The sequence below is a fragment of the Cherax quadricarinatus genome, chromosome 21, assembly GCF_038502225.1.
Source record: "Cherax quadricarinatus isolate ZL_2023a chromosome 21, ASM3850222v1, whole genome shotgun sequence".
Classification (NCBI taxonomy): domain Eukaryota; kingdom Metazoa; phylum Arthropoda; class Malacostraca; order Decapoda; family Parastacidae; genus Cherax; species Cherax quadricarinatus.
In genome coordinates, this window is record NC_091312.1 from 7,329,826 (window position 1) to 7,346,935 (window position 17,110).

The following is a 17,110-nucleotide window of genomic DNA, read 5'->3' on the forward strand; positions in this document are numbered from 1 at the left end:
CATGCCGAAAATTGTAAACAAAAGTGGAGTGGGGGAGTAGCTGGGCTAAACGCAGATTCCTACACGTTTTCTCTGATGGCTGAACAGAGAAAACGTAATGTTGTCCCTCCACCCGGCTACCACACATGGTCCACAATTATTATCAGAGCACATATAAAATTTACAATAAATATCAGACAACAAGTTTACATTAACTTATATTAAGTTAATAGAAATAAGCATTAAAAACACAATAAATGGTAAGATGCACAAAGAATACACTTATTACTCACCTTAAAATATTAATATTAGTGTGTGAGAGGTAAGTGGCAGGGTGTTTATTGAATAAAATCAGAATGGCACACCATCTTCTAACTTGGCACTTAAAGCAAGAGGCTTATGACTCCTCTTTTTATCACAGCTAAGCTTAGACGCCATCGTCAATGAGAGCCAATTAGTTAACAAAAGAGTAAACGAGAAAGAGAGAACGAGATACAGAGTTCAGACAATGTAAGAACACAAACTGAACAGGCAGTGGGCGATCACTTGGTCAGGCGAAATAAATGCGTATTAATATGTGTCTACTTTTAGTTCATTCACGTACGTTTGTAAGTTTGTAAAACATTTACCTCTTTTTTATTATAATAATAATTACCTCACAATACAAATGCACCTACCATCCGACTTACGACCGAGTTCGGTTCTGAGAAACCGGTCCTAAGTCGAAATGGACGCAAGTCGAACCTTACTACTGAATATCAACATCACATTTTTGTAATAACTATTTTATTGTTTTATTTCGGTATTTCATGTTTTACTTTACTTTTTATGTTGTTAGTACTGTATTTTATACTGTAAGGTTTAGGATAAACACTGTGTACAACACAAATAGTTGTTTATTTCCAAGAAATTTGGCATAAAAAACACGGTCGTAAGTCGAGCGGTCGTAAGTCGAGCAGGTCATAAGTAGGATGGTAGGTGTACTCTTATATTCTGTACAAGTTGTACAAGTTAGTACAGAACAAACAGAAACACACCATTTTTAGAGTGAATGAAGATATCATAAAAAGCACTAAACCCACAAGGGTCATGAATTGCTATATATAGAGTGAAGGCATATGTAAAGAATATTTTTCTACAGTTATCCCCCAGTTTGACTAGAGAAAACGTAATTCCTCTGACACTACCTACAAAGCCGCTTTGTAAACAAATCTCATATTTACGTCAATTTTTATTCTGTGAGTATGTATCATGTTTATACGCTATGTAATGGGTTTCATTTATAATTGAGGAAAATATCATAGATGGATTAATGAAAATGCCTATATTAATGTAAAATAAGACATTCAGTGTGCCCAAGAGTGATTATTATTACGTAGTATTGGCGTCATGAGTAGAGAGACTTAGCGATTTTAATATGTACCTGCACACCAGCACAGGGTGTAAGTATATTTAAGTACAGGTACACAAATATAATTATCAGAGTACATATAAAATGCACAGTAACTTTAAAACACTTGAAATTTTGGAAAGTTTCCTGACATAATAGATGTGGTCATGGAGAATGTAAACAAACCGGGTGGGGCGTGCCGTATTTGAAAGACCGCTTGCCATATAGCAAATATTGGTCATAATTTGACATCGCTGTATTAGCGGAATGCCGTAAGGTGAAACTCCGTAAAGCGGGGCCTACTGTATTTGTTTTCTTCAGCTTTTGTTCACAACTATGAAGTCATTTTCCAGTTGTTTTAAATGTTTCATATATGCCATTTTCATTACAAAAACAATATGTGGGTGACACCATCTTGTAGCCTACAGCTGGTAACATGCATGACAGCAGTCAGTCACATCTGACAAAGCCACCAATGACAGATGCACTGCAGATTTTTCAAAGCAGTCACCTCACTGGCTTGTTTTGGATAGCTGTCTAAAACTACGTGGATTAAAAATAATAAAGAAGTTAATCTGTATCCTTGTGGGGAGGGGCTGACCTCTGGAAGGAGGACTGATGAGCCCATATCTAGATTTGCTTGATGAATGATATTTTTTAATTAAAAAAATATTATTCATCAACCTAACTCGACAAATCTTAAGGGTTGGTCCTCTACAGCTAGGTAAGGTAGAGTTACCAGAAACACTTTTCCTAGGCCTTTACACCTACCTTGGACTGGCAATTTCAGCTGTATGGCCTCCGGGGTAGACGAGTTTCCCCAGCGGCTTTTGCGTCTCTTGGTCTGATGCTCAACAGAATCTTGACTCTTGCTCGAATCATCATCACTGGAACCAGCTGAGAGAGAAACTAGCAAACCTCATCAGTAAAGCTGCCTCACTAACCTAGCAACAGGGAGTGGGAGAGAAACAATGAACTCATCAGTATGGACAACTTGAATTGCCTAGTGATGGGGAGCGGAACATAACGCCCTTATCAATATACGTCCACCTTACTACGGTTCTTGCCTACCTGCTTCTAAATTAAACCTCTGCCTTCATGTAACTACCATTTTGAAAAACTCAGAATAGGAAAAAGAGAAACCTTATCATAACCTAGTAAATATAGGCATCAATTATTTTTAAATTACAAATCACAATTATCTGGCCAATTTTTTTTATCCATGGGAGGCACTAAACCCATTAGGATTATAATGCACCGGGGGAAATGAAGATAATCAAGTTGATCCAAGGGAGGGCAGCTCCAATTCCTTAGATCAAGAGCTCTGCACCAGAATTGAGGCATCCACTAAGAGATCCTTCAGTCAATTGTGCACTTCCAGAAAATGAATCCACTTCATACTTACAAATGTACTCCTTAATCATTCACAAATTTTAAGGTAAAAAATAAAGATATTCTTTTGCCTCACTTGCCCTTTATGCAATGATGAGCAATACGTTTCCTAGTCTTTCACACACAAAGCTTGTAGATCTATCATAATAATGCAGTGGTACCTTGACTTACGAGTTTAATCCGTTCCGTGACCTAGCTCGTAACTCAGTTTGCTCGTATAGCAAATAAATTTTTCTCGCTGAAATTAAATGAAATGCCATTAATCCATTCCAGTGGAATTCCTGCTCTCAATAGGCAGGAGAAAATACTTCAATACAAAGCTAATAACTCTACAGCTTATTTATCTATCACAACTGATCTAATGACAAACAATATAAATAATACAGAAACATGATATATATTCTAGAATGAATAAAATGTGTCTGCGTGCATGTGTGGTGTGTGTGTGTGTGTGTGTGTGTGTGTGTGTGTGTGTGTGTGTGTGTGTGTGTGTGTGTGTGTGTGTGTGTGTGTGTGTGTGTGTGTCTGTGTGTCTGTGTCTGTGTGTCTGTCTGTGTCTGTGTGTACACTCACCTAGTTGTACTCGCCTAGTTGAGGTTGCGGGGGTCGAGTCCGAGCTCCTGGCCCCGCCTCTTCACTGATCGCTACTAGGTCACTCTACCTGAGCCGTGAGCTTTATCATACCTCTGCTTAAAGCTATGTATGGATCCTGCCTCCACTACATCACTTCCCAAACTATTCCACTTACTGACTACTCTGTGGCTGAAGAAATACTTCCTAACATCCCTGTGATTCATCTGTGTCTTCAGCTTCCAACTGTGTCCCCTTGTTACTGTGTCCAATCTCTGGAACATCCTGTCTTTGTCCACCTTGTCAATTCCTCTCAGTATTTTGTATGTCGTTATCATGTCCCCCCTATCTCTCCTGTCCTCCAGTGTCGTCAGGTTGATTTCCCTTAACCTCTCCTCGTAGGACATACCTCTTAGCTCTGGGACTAGTCTTGTTGCAAACCTTTGCACTTTCTCTAGTTTCTTTACGTGCTTGGCTAGGTGTGGGTTCCAAACTGGTGCCGCATACTCCAATATGGGCCTAACGTACACGGTGTACAGGGTCCTGAATGATTCCTTATTAAGATGTCGGAATGCTGTTCTGAGGTTTGCTAGGCGCCCATATGCTGCAGCAGTTATTTGGTTGATGTGCGCTTCAGGAGATGTGCCTGGTGTTATACTCACCCCAAGATCTTTTTCCTTGAGTGAGGTTTGTAGTCTGTGTGTGTGTGTGTGTGTGTGTGTGTGTGTGTACACATCTGTGTGTATGTCTATGTATGTCTATGCATGTCTATGCATGTCTATGCATGTGTGTGTGTGTGTGTGTGTGTGTGTGTGTGTGTGTGTGTGTGTGTGTGTGTGTGTGTGTGTGTGTGTGTGTGTGTGTGTGTGTGTGTGGTGTCTGTGTATGTGTGTGTGTGTGTGAGTGTGTGTGTGTGTGTGAGTGTGTGTGTGTGTGTGAGTCTGTGTGAGTGTGAGTGTGTGTGTGTGAGTGTGTCTGTGTGAGTGTGTGTGTGTGAGTGTGTCTGTATGAGTGTGTCTGTGTGAGTGTGTCTGTGTGAGTGTGTCTGTGTGAGTGTGTCTGTGTGAGTGTGTCTGTGTGAGTGTGTCTGTGTGAGTGTGTCTGTGTGAGTGTGTCTGTGTGAGTGTGTCTGTGTGAGTGTGTCTGTGTGAGTGTGTCTGTGTGAGTGTGTCTGTGTGAGTGTGTCTGTGTGAGTGTGTCTGTGTGAGTGTGTCTGTGTGAGTGTGTCTGTGTGAGTGTGTCTGTGTGAGTGTGTCTGTGTGGTGTGTGTGTCTGTGTGGTGTGTGTGTCTGTGTGGTGTGTGTGTCTGTGTGGTGTGTGTGTCTGTGTGGTGTGTGTGTCTGTGTGGTGTGTGTGTCTGTGTGGTGTGTGTGTCTGTGTGTCTGTGTCTGTGTGTCTGTGTGTGTGTGTCTGTGTGTGTGTGTCTGTGTGTGTGTGTCTGTGTGTGTGTGTCTGTGTGTGTGTGTCTGTGTGTGTGTGTGTGTGTGTGTGTGTCTGTGTGTGTGTGTGTGTGTGTGTGTGTGTGTGTGTGTGTGTGTGTGTGTGTGTGTGTGTGTGTGTGTGTGTGTGTGTGTGTGTGTGTGTGTGTGTCTGTGTGTGTGTGTGTGTGTGTGTGTGTGTGTGTGTGTGTGTGTGTACTCGCCTATATGTGGTTGCAGGGGTCGAGTCATAGCTCCTGGCCCCTAATCTTCACTGGTCGATACTAATTCACTCTCCCTGCTCCATGATATTTGTCATACCTCTTCTTAAAGCTATTTATGGAACTTGCTTCCACTACTTCACTCTCCAGATTATTCCAGTTCCTGACAACTCTAAGACTAAATAAATACTTCCTAACATCCCTTGTAGACAGCCTGTACTGTCTGCACAGACAGCCCATGCTGTCTGCCAGCTTAGTTCATGTTTTGCGCCACTCAGGTGCTGCCCTCTGGGCCTGTCCAGGTCTGTGGAAAGCTGGTCACCCACACACACACTCACACAGTGGCCTAGTAGGAAGACACAAGGCCTACTAGTAGCTCCCTCCTCTCGTGGGATGGCCCTGCCCGGGCCATGGGCACAACACACAAGCCTGTGTACCCACCACGACTTTGCTATAAATAAAGAAGCCTCGCGAAGACGTTTATAGTTTATAATTCATACCCCGCTTTCAGCTCACCAAATAATTTCATTAAACATTGGTAGCAGCGGTGGTCGCAGCAGTTGTGTTTGCCTGGAGAGAGGAAGGAAGAGGGATGAAGTCATCACTTCATCACCCCATGCAAGAATCATCCGTCTCTCAACGAGTTATCCTGATGTCGTGTCTGCACGTTTCAGCATCCAGACACAGGTACAAGCAGGATCCAGCCGAAATTTGCCAATTTCTTCGAAAATTGTAAGTGGCGTCCCAGTGACCCCACACTACAGCGTCCCGCGCTGTATCTCGAGTCACGTGTTCAGAGTCACTTGTATGTTCTGCTGTTGTTGTTGTTCAGCTCAGCAGAGCTGTTTCAGCAAGTCAGAGGCGAGTTTTGTGGCGATTTCTGCAGCCAGTGAGTTTCTCCACGTGTTTGTGGGTGGGAGAGGAGGAAGTGGCCAGATCCTCCCTCGCCGTACACTCACCCACGCTCCTCGCCACTACACTACCATACACCACCACGCCATCACTCCCTCTGCTGTGTTTTCTGCTGTTTTTCGTGTGAATTCATTGCCAGAGCTGTGTATCCGAGAGCTTGAGGCCACTCGAAGCCAAATGGATCAGCAAGCACATGGATCAGCAAGCCATGTAGATCAGCATGACACATGGATCACGACGCCACGTGGGGTGTGGGCGATGTCACGTGGATCTACAAGCCACGTGGGTTACAAAGCCAGATGTCCCAGGCCTCATGCTGTGGTCTGCTGCCTGCATCATATTGACGTTACCGATGCTGCTGCCCGACTTCATGACGTCACGATGTCTGCCTGACATCACCTCGAGATGTCTGCTGTCACAGTGCTGATGACGTCACCTCGCGACATCACGCCTGACATCACATGATGTCACATCGAGTAATTATTTCAGTATTGTCAAGAAGATTGAGAGAAGATATATGTCATGTGCTAATTAATTCCTCTCAGTCAGTGTTCTCACATGTTAGTGTATGGCTTAGTGTCAGTTTTTTGCACAGAAAAGCATCATTTGCTAGCTAAGGCATGTTGTACCACGGGTGTGTGTAAAGTTTTCCATGAGTCCAGTGTGAGATCCAAAGTAGCACCACTGTGCTAAGTCACCTGGTGTGACCAGTGCGTTTGACAGCTGTTATCAGTCAGCCCTGAGCGTATGAGCCCCCTTGTACAGAAAGCTCTTATGCTCGTCGCTCGTGATGTTCTGCAGAATTGTACCTGCTACGATTCCCATCAAGATTTGTTTCACTTCACCTCCAGACCTTCAGAGTGCAGTTGTATGTAGAGAAACAAGTCTGGGGACGCTTAGACTAACCTCTGCTATAACTCCAACTGCCGAGAGAACGACACTCGTCAAGCCACAGTTAGCCCTGTTGGCAGGCGCTGTGTCAGCCTCGCGTCACAAGCTTCAGTGAGCAGCTTGCACGAAGATGATGTTACTTTGACTGCTAGCTCGCTCACTGCAGTCTGTTGTATGATGTTACGACTCCCAGATGTTTCGCCCAGTCGTCTCTGCCACGACTCGCTCCACGCTCGCCGGCAGTGACAGCTCAACGACAGTACCAGTCGAGGAGTGTCCTGAGTCGCTTGCCAGAAGTCCTGTCCAGTTGCCGAGTTTTGTCGACGCCTCACTCGAGGGCACCAGCATGTCGTGCCCCAGGTTGAGTGAAACCTGCAGCGACTCCTATGATGACTGCTTCACCGTTCCAGAGGAGACCGTACCCTGTTACATCACAGCTCAGCCGCAGTGATGTCTCCTGTGTTGCAGTATCTGTCCATACGCAGGAAGGCATGCAGTGATGCCCTTCGACGCTCACTGCCTATGACCACGATGTTTAGCACACCCCACTTTTTTTCTTCCCTCCCTGTAGGAAGTTTTTTTCCATGTCCATATGTACGTATATACATGTTTTTATTTTGTGTTCTGTGCCCTATTCCTACGAGAGAGTTTTTTTACCACCAGTATTGTCGCGTCGGGACGACGCGAGGTAGGTGGCCGAGCATATGTAGACAGCCTGTACTATCTGCACAGACAGCCCATGCTGTCTGCCAGCTTAGTCCATGTTTCGCGCCACTCAGGTGCTGCCCTCTGGGCCTGTCCAGGTCTGTGGGAAGCTGGTCCCACACTCCCTCACACAGCAGCCTAGCAGGAAGACACAAGGCCTACTAGTAGCTCTCTCTCGTGGGATGGCCCTCCTGAGCCATGGGCACAACACACAAGCCTGTGTACCCACTACGACTTTGCTATAAATAAAGAAGCCTCGCGAAGACGTTTATCATTTACACCCCACTTGCAGAAATACCAATTGACCTCATTAACCCTTTGACTGTCGCGGCCGTATATATACGTCTTACGAGGTACCGTGTTTGATGTATATATACTCAAATTCTAGCGGCTTCAAATCAAGAAGGAGAAAGCTGGTAGGCCCACATGTGAGAGAATGGGTCTGTGTGGTCAGTGTGCACCGCACAAAAAATCCTGGAGCACGCAGTGCATAATGAGAAAAAAAAAACTCAAGACCGTTTTTTTTAATTAAAATGCCGACTTTGTGGTCTATTTTCGTATAGTATTTAAGGTTGTATTCTCGTTTTCTTGGTCTCGTTTGATAGAATGGAAAGCATATTATAGAAAAAGAGATGATTTTGATTGATTTTACTATAAATCAAACCTGGAAATGGAGCTCAAAGTGGGGGAAATGTTTGATTTTTGCCGATGTTCAAAAATAAACAAATGACATCATTGTCCAATATATGTCAAACTAGCCATTCTAATATGCAGTCATGAATGGGTTGATGTTATTTATACAATTATTACAGTATTGGAGTAGTCTGCATAACAGTAAATCTTCTATTTTTTGTTTGAATAAAAATTCAAAATAGAAAGCAAGAGTAATATCAGAGGGGCCTGGAGACATGACTGATGAACAAAGAAAATGTTATTTTAGAGCCAGGAATGTCTGCATTGTTCATTCTGGAGATTATTTTGAAATTGTCATATTTTTTAATTTTCGTGAAATTGGCTAAATTGCAAATTTCTGACCACGTTATTGGGTAGTTGAAATTGGTAAATGGGCAGTTTCTTGTACTCAATCGATAGAAAAAAAGGAGTTCTAAAGAAATAGCTACGAGTTTAGTCGACTGGAACAATGGAATTAGCCGAAAATAGGGCTCAAAGTGGGCAAAATCGCCGATTTGTAAATATCGCCAAGGTCGCTAACTTCGCGAGAGCGTAATTCCGTCAGTTTTCCATCAAATTTCGGTTTTTTTGGCGTCGTTACAATCGGGAAAAGATTCTCCATCATTTCACAAGAATTTTTTTTTTTTTTAATTTTTGCGACACCAGGAGACACTTCAGGATTGGGGGTTGCAACAGTCAAGGGGTTAAACACCCTATGACTCATCTGGGTTTTCAGTTTCCAATTGTGTCCCCTTGTTTCTGTATCCCATCTCTGAAACATTCGATCCTTGTCCACCTTGTCAATGCCTCTTAGTATTTTATATGTTATCATATCCCCTCTATCCCTCCTATCCTCTAGTGTCATCAGATTGAGTTCCCTTAACCTCTCCTCATACGACATACCCCTCAGTTCCGGGACTAATCGTGTTGCAAATTTTTGCACTTTCTCCAATTTCTTGACGTGTTTGACTAAGTGAGGGTTCCATACTGGCGCTGCATATTCCAACACAGGCCTTACGTACGCTGTGTACAATGTCGTGAATGACTCCTTACTCAGATGTCTAAACGCCAATCTCAGGTTTGCCAGTCTCCCATATGCTGCAGCAGTTATTTGATTGATGTGTGCCTCAGGGGACATGTTCATTATAATGCTTACCCCAAGTTCCTTTTCTTTAACTGACGTTTGCAGCTGTTGGTTTCCTAACCTGTACTCCGTCTGCGGTCTTCTGTGTCCTTTCCCAATCTTCATGACCTTACACTTACTGGGGTTAAACTCCAGGAGCCATTTGTCAAACCATACTTGTAGTTTGTCCAGGTCCCCTTGTAATCTTAACTGATCCTCTCCCACTTGCATTCTCCTCATCAGTTTCACATCATCAGTAAACAGTGACACTTCTGAATCTATTCCTTCCACTATGTCATTCACATATACAAGAAACAGCACTGGGCCTAGGACTGAACCTCGTGGAACCCCTCTCGACACATCTGCCCACTCCGACACTTCAGCACATACCAATACACGTTTCCTTCCTGTCAGGTATTCCCTGATCCACTGCAGTACTTTCCCCTTTATTCCTGCCTGCTCCTCTAATTTTTGCACCAGTCTCTTGTGTGGTACTGTGTCAAAAGCCTTCTTGCAATCTAAAAAGATGCAATCTACCCATCCCTCTCTCTCCTGTCTTACTTCTGTTACCTTATCGTAGAACTCAAGTAAATTTGTGACACAGGATTTCCCATCTCTGAAGCCATGCTGACTGTCGTGTATGAGCCCAATCTTTTCAATGTGTTCCACTACTTTTCTCCTGATAATCTTTTCCATGACTTTACATACTATACAAGTCAGTGACACAGGTCTGTAGTTTAATGGTGCTTGTCTGTCCCCTTTCTTAAAAATTGGAACTACATGTGCTGTCTTCCACGCCTCAGGCAACTGCCCTGTTTCAATAGATTTACTGAAGATTGCTGCTAATGGCACACACAGTTCCTCTGCTCCCTCTCTCAGTATCCATGTAGATATGTTATCTGGGCCCACCGCCGCCTTTGAGGTATCGAGTTCGTCTAGCAGTTTCTTCACCTCTACCTTGGTTATGTGTATTGTGTCCAGCGCCTGCTGGTGCACCCTACCTCCACAGTTTGCTGGAAGCATTCCTGACTATTGTGAATACTTCTCTAAATCTTTTGTTTAGTTCATCACATACTTCTTGGTCAGTCTTCGTCAGCTCCCCTCCTTCTTTCCTCAGTCTGATTACCTGGTCCTTGACTGTTGTTTTTCTCCTAATGTGACTGTATAATAACTTTGGTCCAGATTTGGCTTTTGATGCTATGTCGTTCTCGTATTGCCTCTGGGACTCTCTCCTCATCCTTGCATATTCATTTCTGGTTCTTCTGCTCAGCTCCTTGTTTTCTTGAGTCCTTTGTCTTCTATACCTTTTCCATGCTCTAGCACACTTGCCTTTGGCCTCTTTACACCTCCAATTAAACCATGGGCTCACTCTGGTCTTACCATTTTTTCCTGTTGCCCTTTGGTATGAATCTTTCCTCTGCCTCCCTGCACTTAGTGGTTACTATTTCCATCATTTCATTTACTGTCTTTCCATCTAGTTCTCTTTCCCACTGCACTTCATGCAGGAAACTTCTCATTCCTATGTAGTCCCCTTTTTTGAAGTTTGGTTTCTCTCTTTGTTCTCATGCTGCTGCATTCTCCACTGTTAACTCAAGGTATTCAAAACTCAGGACATCATGATCACTAGCGCCAAGGGGTCTTTCGTGGGTGATATCCCTTATGTCTGAGCTATTCAAGGTGAATATGAGATCCAGCCTTGCTGCAACATCCTCTCCTCTCTCTCTGGTTGTATCCCTCACATGTTGATGCATAAAGTTCTCCAATACAGTCTCCAACATCTTGGCCCTCCATGTTTCTGGTCCCCCATGTGGCTCTAAGTTTTCCCAGTCAATCTCTTTATGATTGAAATCCCCCATTATAAGCAATTTTGTCCAACCCACATGAGCCCTCCTGGCCACTTCAGCTAGTGTATCCACCATTTCCCTATTGCGCACATCATACTCTTCTCTTGTTCTCCTGCTGTTAAGTGGTGGGTTATACATCACTGCTATCATCACCTTTGGACCACCAGTCTGAAGTGTTTATACAATGAAGTCGTCTGTTTCCCTTCTTTCCATTCCTCCCATCTCCTCAAAGCTCCACTGTTTTTTTATGAGCAATGCTACTTCTCCCCCTCCTCTGTTCTCTCTGTCTTTCCTCATAATCTGATAACCAGGTGGAAAAATTGCATCTGTTATCATCCCTGTAAGTTTTGTCTCTGTTAGTGCTATGATGTCAGGTGATGCATCAATGATGCGTTCTTGCCACTCTTCACTCTTATTTGTTATTCCATCTGCATTGGTGTACCATACCTTTAGCTTCCTTTCCATTACTGTATTTTGGGAGATGGAAGAGGAAGGTGCAGGCTGGGAGGGTGGGAGGCAGGGCACAATATTACAAGAGGCTGCTGTGATTGTGGAATTAGTGCTTACGGGGGTGGTGGGTATGGAGGGTCGTTTCTGTTTACTGTGTTTCGTTGATATGTGGTGACGGGTTGAGAGGCTTCTGTAAGCATCTGTGTTTGATGTTCCCCCAAAGGCTGAGTTTTCCTGCCTGTCATTGCCTGTCCTGTCTCTCTTTCCTTCCACTGGTTCTGTCTTGCTCTCACTTTCAGTAGTTCCCTTTCCTTTCGTGTTCCGTCTCGACTGAGGAACACTTTTTGATAATCTGGAGAGACCTTTAACAGTGGTTTCTGTTGTAGTATCCTGTTCCATACCACATCTGTCTTGAATGTCAATCTGATTGGTCTATTTTTTTCCCTCGAATACCCCCCCCCCCCCAAGTCTTAAAATTTTCTACCTGAGACATGTCCCTCTCTCCTGTTATTGCAATGATGTTCTTAATCTCTGTTTTCCCCCAATGCTTTCTTTCATCATAGGTCTGCCCTTCAGCCTCCTGAAGCCCATGAATAATTATTGACCTCTCCCTCTCCACTTCCCATTTCTTTTCCCTCTGTATCTCTGGATCTGATTTAAGCATCTCCTTCGCTGTTTCCCTCATCTCCCAGACGCCATGATGGCCTGTTCCCATTTCAGTCATCTTGTTCCTTTCGGACCTCATCTTTAGATCCTGCTTCAGCACATCCATTTCTTCCTCCAATCTCTGTATCTTTGCCTCAGCTACTACAGCTCGTGATTCCCACTTCTTGCACTCTGCAGATATTTGCTCTAACATGTTATTGCAAATCTCGTTTAACCTTTTCTCCCATTGTTGTTCCATTTTGTTCTTGAGCTGTTCTACCCATTCTTCCTTTTCCGACCAGCCATCATCGGTTCCCTTGCCTTTACGTCCTCCCTTTTGAGAGCTCATTTTGTTTTTATCCTGTTGGGATGTTCTAGCTGCTTCAGCTTATCGTGAAAATGTGTGTGGTGGGGGGATTTATAAGCTAATGTGTTTTGTTAGGTTTGTGTGTGTGTGTGTGTATGTACTCACCTAGTTGATGTTGCAGGGGTCGAGTCCAAGCTCCTGGCCCCGATGTGTGTGTGTGTACTCACCTAGTTGATGTTGCAGGGGTCGAGTCCGAGCTCCTGGCCCCGATGTGTGTGGGTGTGCACGTGTGGTTGTGCGCGTGTGGGTGTGAGCGTGTGGGTGTGAGCGTGTGGGTGTGCGCGTGAGGGTGCGCGCGTGTGGGTGTGCGCGTGAGGGTGCGCGCGTGTGGGTGTGCGCGTGAGGGTGTGCGCGTGAGGGTGTGCGCGTGAGGGTGTGCGCGTGAGGGTGTGCGCGTGAGGGTGTGCGCGTGAGGGTGTGCGCGTGAGGGTGTGCGCGTGAGGGTGTGCGCGTGAGGGTGTGCGCGTGAGGGTGTGCGCGTGAGGGTGTGCGCGTGAGGGTGTGCGCGTGTGTGTGTGTGTGTGTGTGTGTCGGGGCGGGTGTGTGTGTGTCGGGGTGGGTGTGTGTGTGTGTGTGTGTGTGTGTGTGTGTGTGTGTGTGTGTGTGTGTCGGGGTGTGTGTGTGTGTGTCGGGGTGGGTGTGTGTGTGTGTGTCGGGGTGGGTGTGTGTGTGTGTGTGTGTGTGTGTGTGTGTAGGTGGGCGTGTGTAGGTGGGCGTGTGTAGGTGGGCGTGTGTAGGTGGGCGTGTGTAGGTGGGCGTGTGTAGGTGGGCGTGTGTAGGTGGGCGTGTGTAGGTGGGCGTGTGTAGGTGGGCGTGTGTAGGTGGGCGTGTGTAGGTGGGTGTGTAGGTGGGCGTGTGTAGGTGGGCGTGTGTAGGTGGGGCGTGTAGGTGGGGCGTGTGAGGTGTGTGTAGGTGTGTGTGTGTAGGTGGGTGTGTGTAGGGTGGGTGGTGTGTGTAGTGGTGTGTAGATGGTGTGTGGTGGGTAGTGTGTAGGTGGGTGTGTGTAGGTGGGTGTGTGTAGGTGGGTGTGTGTAGGTGGGTGTGTGTAGGTGTGTGTGTGTGTGGGGGTGTGTGTGTGTGTGTGTGGGTGTGTGTGTGTGGGGTGTGGGTGTGTGTGTGTGGGGTGTGTGTGTGTGTGTGTGGGTGTGTGTGTGTGTGTGTGTGTGGGGGTGTGGGGGTGGGGGATGGGGGTGGGGTGTGTGTGTGTGTGTGTGTGGGTGGGGTGTGTGGGTGTGTGTGTGTGTGTGTGGGGGTGTGCGTGGGGGCGTGTGTGTGTGCGTGGGGGTGTGTGTGTAGAGTGTGTGTGTGGGGTGGGGGTGGGGGTGGGGGGTGTGTGGGGTGTGTGTGTGGGGTGTGTGTGTGTGTGGGGTGGGGGGGGGGGGTGGGGGTGTGTGTGGGTGTGTGTGTGTGTGTTGGGGTGTGTGTGTGTGTGTGTGTGTGTGTGGGGCTGTGTGTGTGTGTGTGTGTGTGTGTGGGGATGTGTGTGTGGGGATGTGTGTGTGTGTGTGTGTGGGTGTGGTGTGTGTGTGTGGGGGTGGGGGTGGGGTGTGTAGGGGTGTGGGGTGTGTGGGGGTGTGGGGTGTGTGTGTGTGGGGGTGTGTGGGGTGTGTGTGGGGGTGGGGGTGGGGTGGGGTGTGTGTGGGGGTGAGGGGTGGGGTGGGGGTGGGGTGTGTATGGTGTGTGTGTGTGTGTGGGGGTGTGTGTGTGGGTTGTGTGTCGGGTGTGTGTGTGGGGGTGTGTGTGTGTGTGTGGGGGGTGTGGAGTGGGGGTGTGTGTGTGTGGGGGTGTGTGTGTGTGTGTGGGGTGTGTAGGGGTGTGTGGGTGTGTGTGGGGGTGTGTGTGTGTGTGGGGGTGTGTGTGGGTGTGTGTGGGGGTGTGTGGGGTGTGTGTGGGGTGGGTGTGTGGGTGTGTGTGTGTGTGGGGGTGTGTGGGGGTGGGGTGTGTGTGTGGTGGGGTGTGTGTGTGGGTGTGTGTGGTGGGGTGTGTGTGTGGGGGGGTGTTTGTGTGTGTGTGTGTGGGGGTGTGTGTGTGGTGGGGTGTGTGTGTGTGGGGGGGGGTGTGTGTGGGGTGGGTGGGGTGTGTGGGTGTGGGGTGTGGTGGGGGTGTGGGAGGGTGTGGGGGTGTGTGGGGGTGTGTGTGGGGTGGGGTGTGGGGGTGTGTGTGGGGGGTGTGTGTGGTGGGGTGTGTGTGTGTGTGGGGGTGTGTGTGGGGGGTGTGGGGGTGGGGTGGGGTGTGGGGTGGGGTGGGGTGGGGGTGGGGTGTGTGAAGTGTGTGTGGGGTGTGTGGGGGTGGTTGGGGGTGGGGGGTGGTTGGGGGTGGGGAGGGGGATGTACTCACCTAGTTGAGGTTGCAGGGGTCAGGTCAGGCTCCTGGCCCTGCCTCTTCACTGATCGCTACTAGGTCACTCTCCTGAAGCCGTGAGCTTTATCATACCTCTGCTTAAAGCTATGTATGGATCCTGCCTCCCACTACATCTTCCCAAACTATTCCACTTACTGACTACTCTGTGGCTGGAAGAAATACTTCCTAACATCCCTGTGATTCATCTGTGTCTTCAGCTTCCAACTGTGTCCCCTTGTTACTGTGTCAATCTCTGGAACATCCTGTCTTTGTCCACCTTGTCAATTCCTCTCAGTATTTTTGTATGTCGTTATCCATGTCCCCCTATCTCTCCTGTCCACCAGTGTCGTCAGGTTGATTTCCCTTAACCTCTCCTCATAGGACATACCTCTTAGCTCTGGGACTGAGTCTTGTTTGCAAACCTTTGCACTTTCTCTAGTTTCTTTACGTGCTTAGCTAGGTGTGGGTTCAAACTGGTGCTGCATACTCCAATATGGGCCCTACTTGTACCTACAGGTGTACAGGGTCCTGAGCGATTCCTTATTAAGATGTCAGAATGCTGTTCTGAGGTTTGCCAGGCGCCCATATGCTGCAGCAGTTATTTGGTTGATGTGCGCTTCAGGAGATGTGCTTGAGTTATTACTACTTCAAGATCTTTTTCCTTGAGTGAGGTTTGTAGTCTCTGGCCCCTAGACTGTACTCCGTCTACGGTCTTCTTTGCCCTTCCCCAATCTTCATGACTTTGCACTTGGTGGGGATTGAACTCCAGGAGCCAATTGCTGGGACCAGTCTGCAGCCTGTCCCAGATCCCACTTTATAGTTCTGCCTGGTCTTCGATCAGGTGAATTCTTCTCATCAACTTCCGTCATCTGCAAACAGGACACCTCAGAGTCTATTCCTTCCTTCCGTCATGTCGTTCACAAATACCAGAAACAGCACTGGTCCTAGGACTGGACCCTGTGGGTTCCCGCTGGTCACAGGTGCCCACTCTGACACCTCGCCACGTACCATGACTCGCTGCTGTCTTCCTGACAAGTATTCCCTGATCCATTGTAGTGCCTTCCCTGTTATCCCTGCTTGGTCCTCCAGTTTTTGCACCAATCTCTTGTGTGGAACTGTGTCAAACGCCTTCTTGCAGTCCAAGAGGATGCAATCCACCCACCCCTCTCTCTCTTGTCTTACTGCTGTCACCATGTGATAGAACTCCAGTAGGTTTGTGACACAGGATTTCCCGTCCCTGAAACCATGTTGGCTGCTGTTGTGAGATCATTCCTTTCTAGGTGTTCACCACTTTTCTCCTGATAATCTTCTCCATGATTTTGCATACTATACATGTCAGTGACACTGGTCTGTAGTTTAATGCTTCATGTCTGTCTCCTTTTTTAAAGATTGGGACTACATTGGCTGTCTTCCATGCCTCAGGCAATCTCCCTGTTTCGATAGATGTATTGAATATTGTTGTTAAGGTACACTAGCACCTCTGTCCCTCCTCTCAATACCCATGGGGAGATGTTATCTGGCCCCCATTGCCTTTGAGGGGTATCTAGCTCACTCCAGAAGCCTCTTCACTTCCTCCTCGGTTGTGTGCACTGTGTCCAGCACATGGTGGTGTGCCCCACCTCTCCATCTTTCTGGAGCCCCTTCTGTCTCCTCTGTGAACACTTCTTTGAATCTCTTGTTGAGTTCCTCACATACTTCATGATCATTTCTTGTTGTCTCTCCTTCTTCCTTCCTTAGCCTGATTACCTGGTCCTTGACTGTTGTTTTCCTCCTGATGTGGCTGTACAACAGTTTGGGTCAGGATTTGGCTTCGCTGCTATGTCATGTTCATATTGTCTTTGGGCCTCCCTTCTTATCTGTGCATATTCGTTTCTGGCTCTATGACTGCTCTCCTTATTCCCCTGGGTCCTTTGCCTTCTATATTTTTGCCATTCCCTAGCACACCTGGTTTTTGCCTCCCTGCACCTTTGGGTAAACCATGGGCTCATTCTGGCTTTTTCATTATTCCTGTTACCCTTGGGTACAAACCTCTCCTCAGCCTCCTTGCATTTTGTTGCTACATATTCCATCATCTCATTAACTGGCTTCCCTGCCAGTTCTCTGTCCCACTGAACCCCGTTCAGGAAGTTCCTCATTCCTGTGTAGTCCCCTTTCTTGTAGTTTGGCTTCATTCGTCCTGGCCTTCCTGCTT

At 46.9% G+C, this 17,110-nt stretch overlaps 1 protein-coding gene across 3 annotated transcripts in view; it reads right to left on the reverse strand.

Moving 5' to 3' along the window:
- LOC128689072 (SURP and G-patch domain-containing protein 1) overlaps nt 1–17,110 on the reverse strand; it is a 95,426-nt gene that overhangs the window by 43,871 nt on the left and 34,445 nt on the right. Inside the window, exon 5 of one of the 3 annotated variants that reach the window (XM_053777151.2) lies at nt 2,141–2,266. The exons of 1 other annotated variant lie outside the window; for it this stretch is intronic. In XM_053777151.2, the coding sequence (XP_053633126.1) occupies nt 2,141–2,266 (126 nt within the window). Of the gene's footprint in view, nt 1–2,140; nt 2,279–17,110 lie in introns of all 3 variants that reach the window. One more of the 3 variants, XM_053777150.2, reaches the window with a different exon arrangement.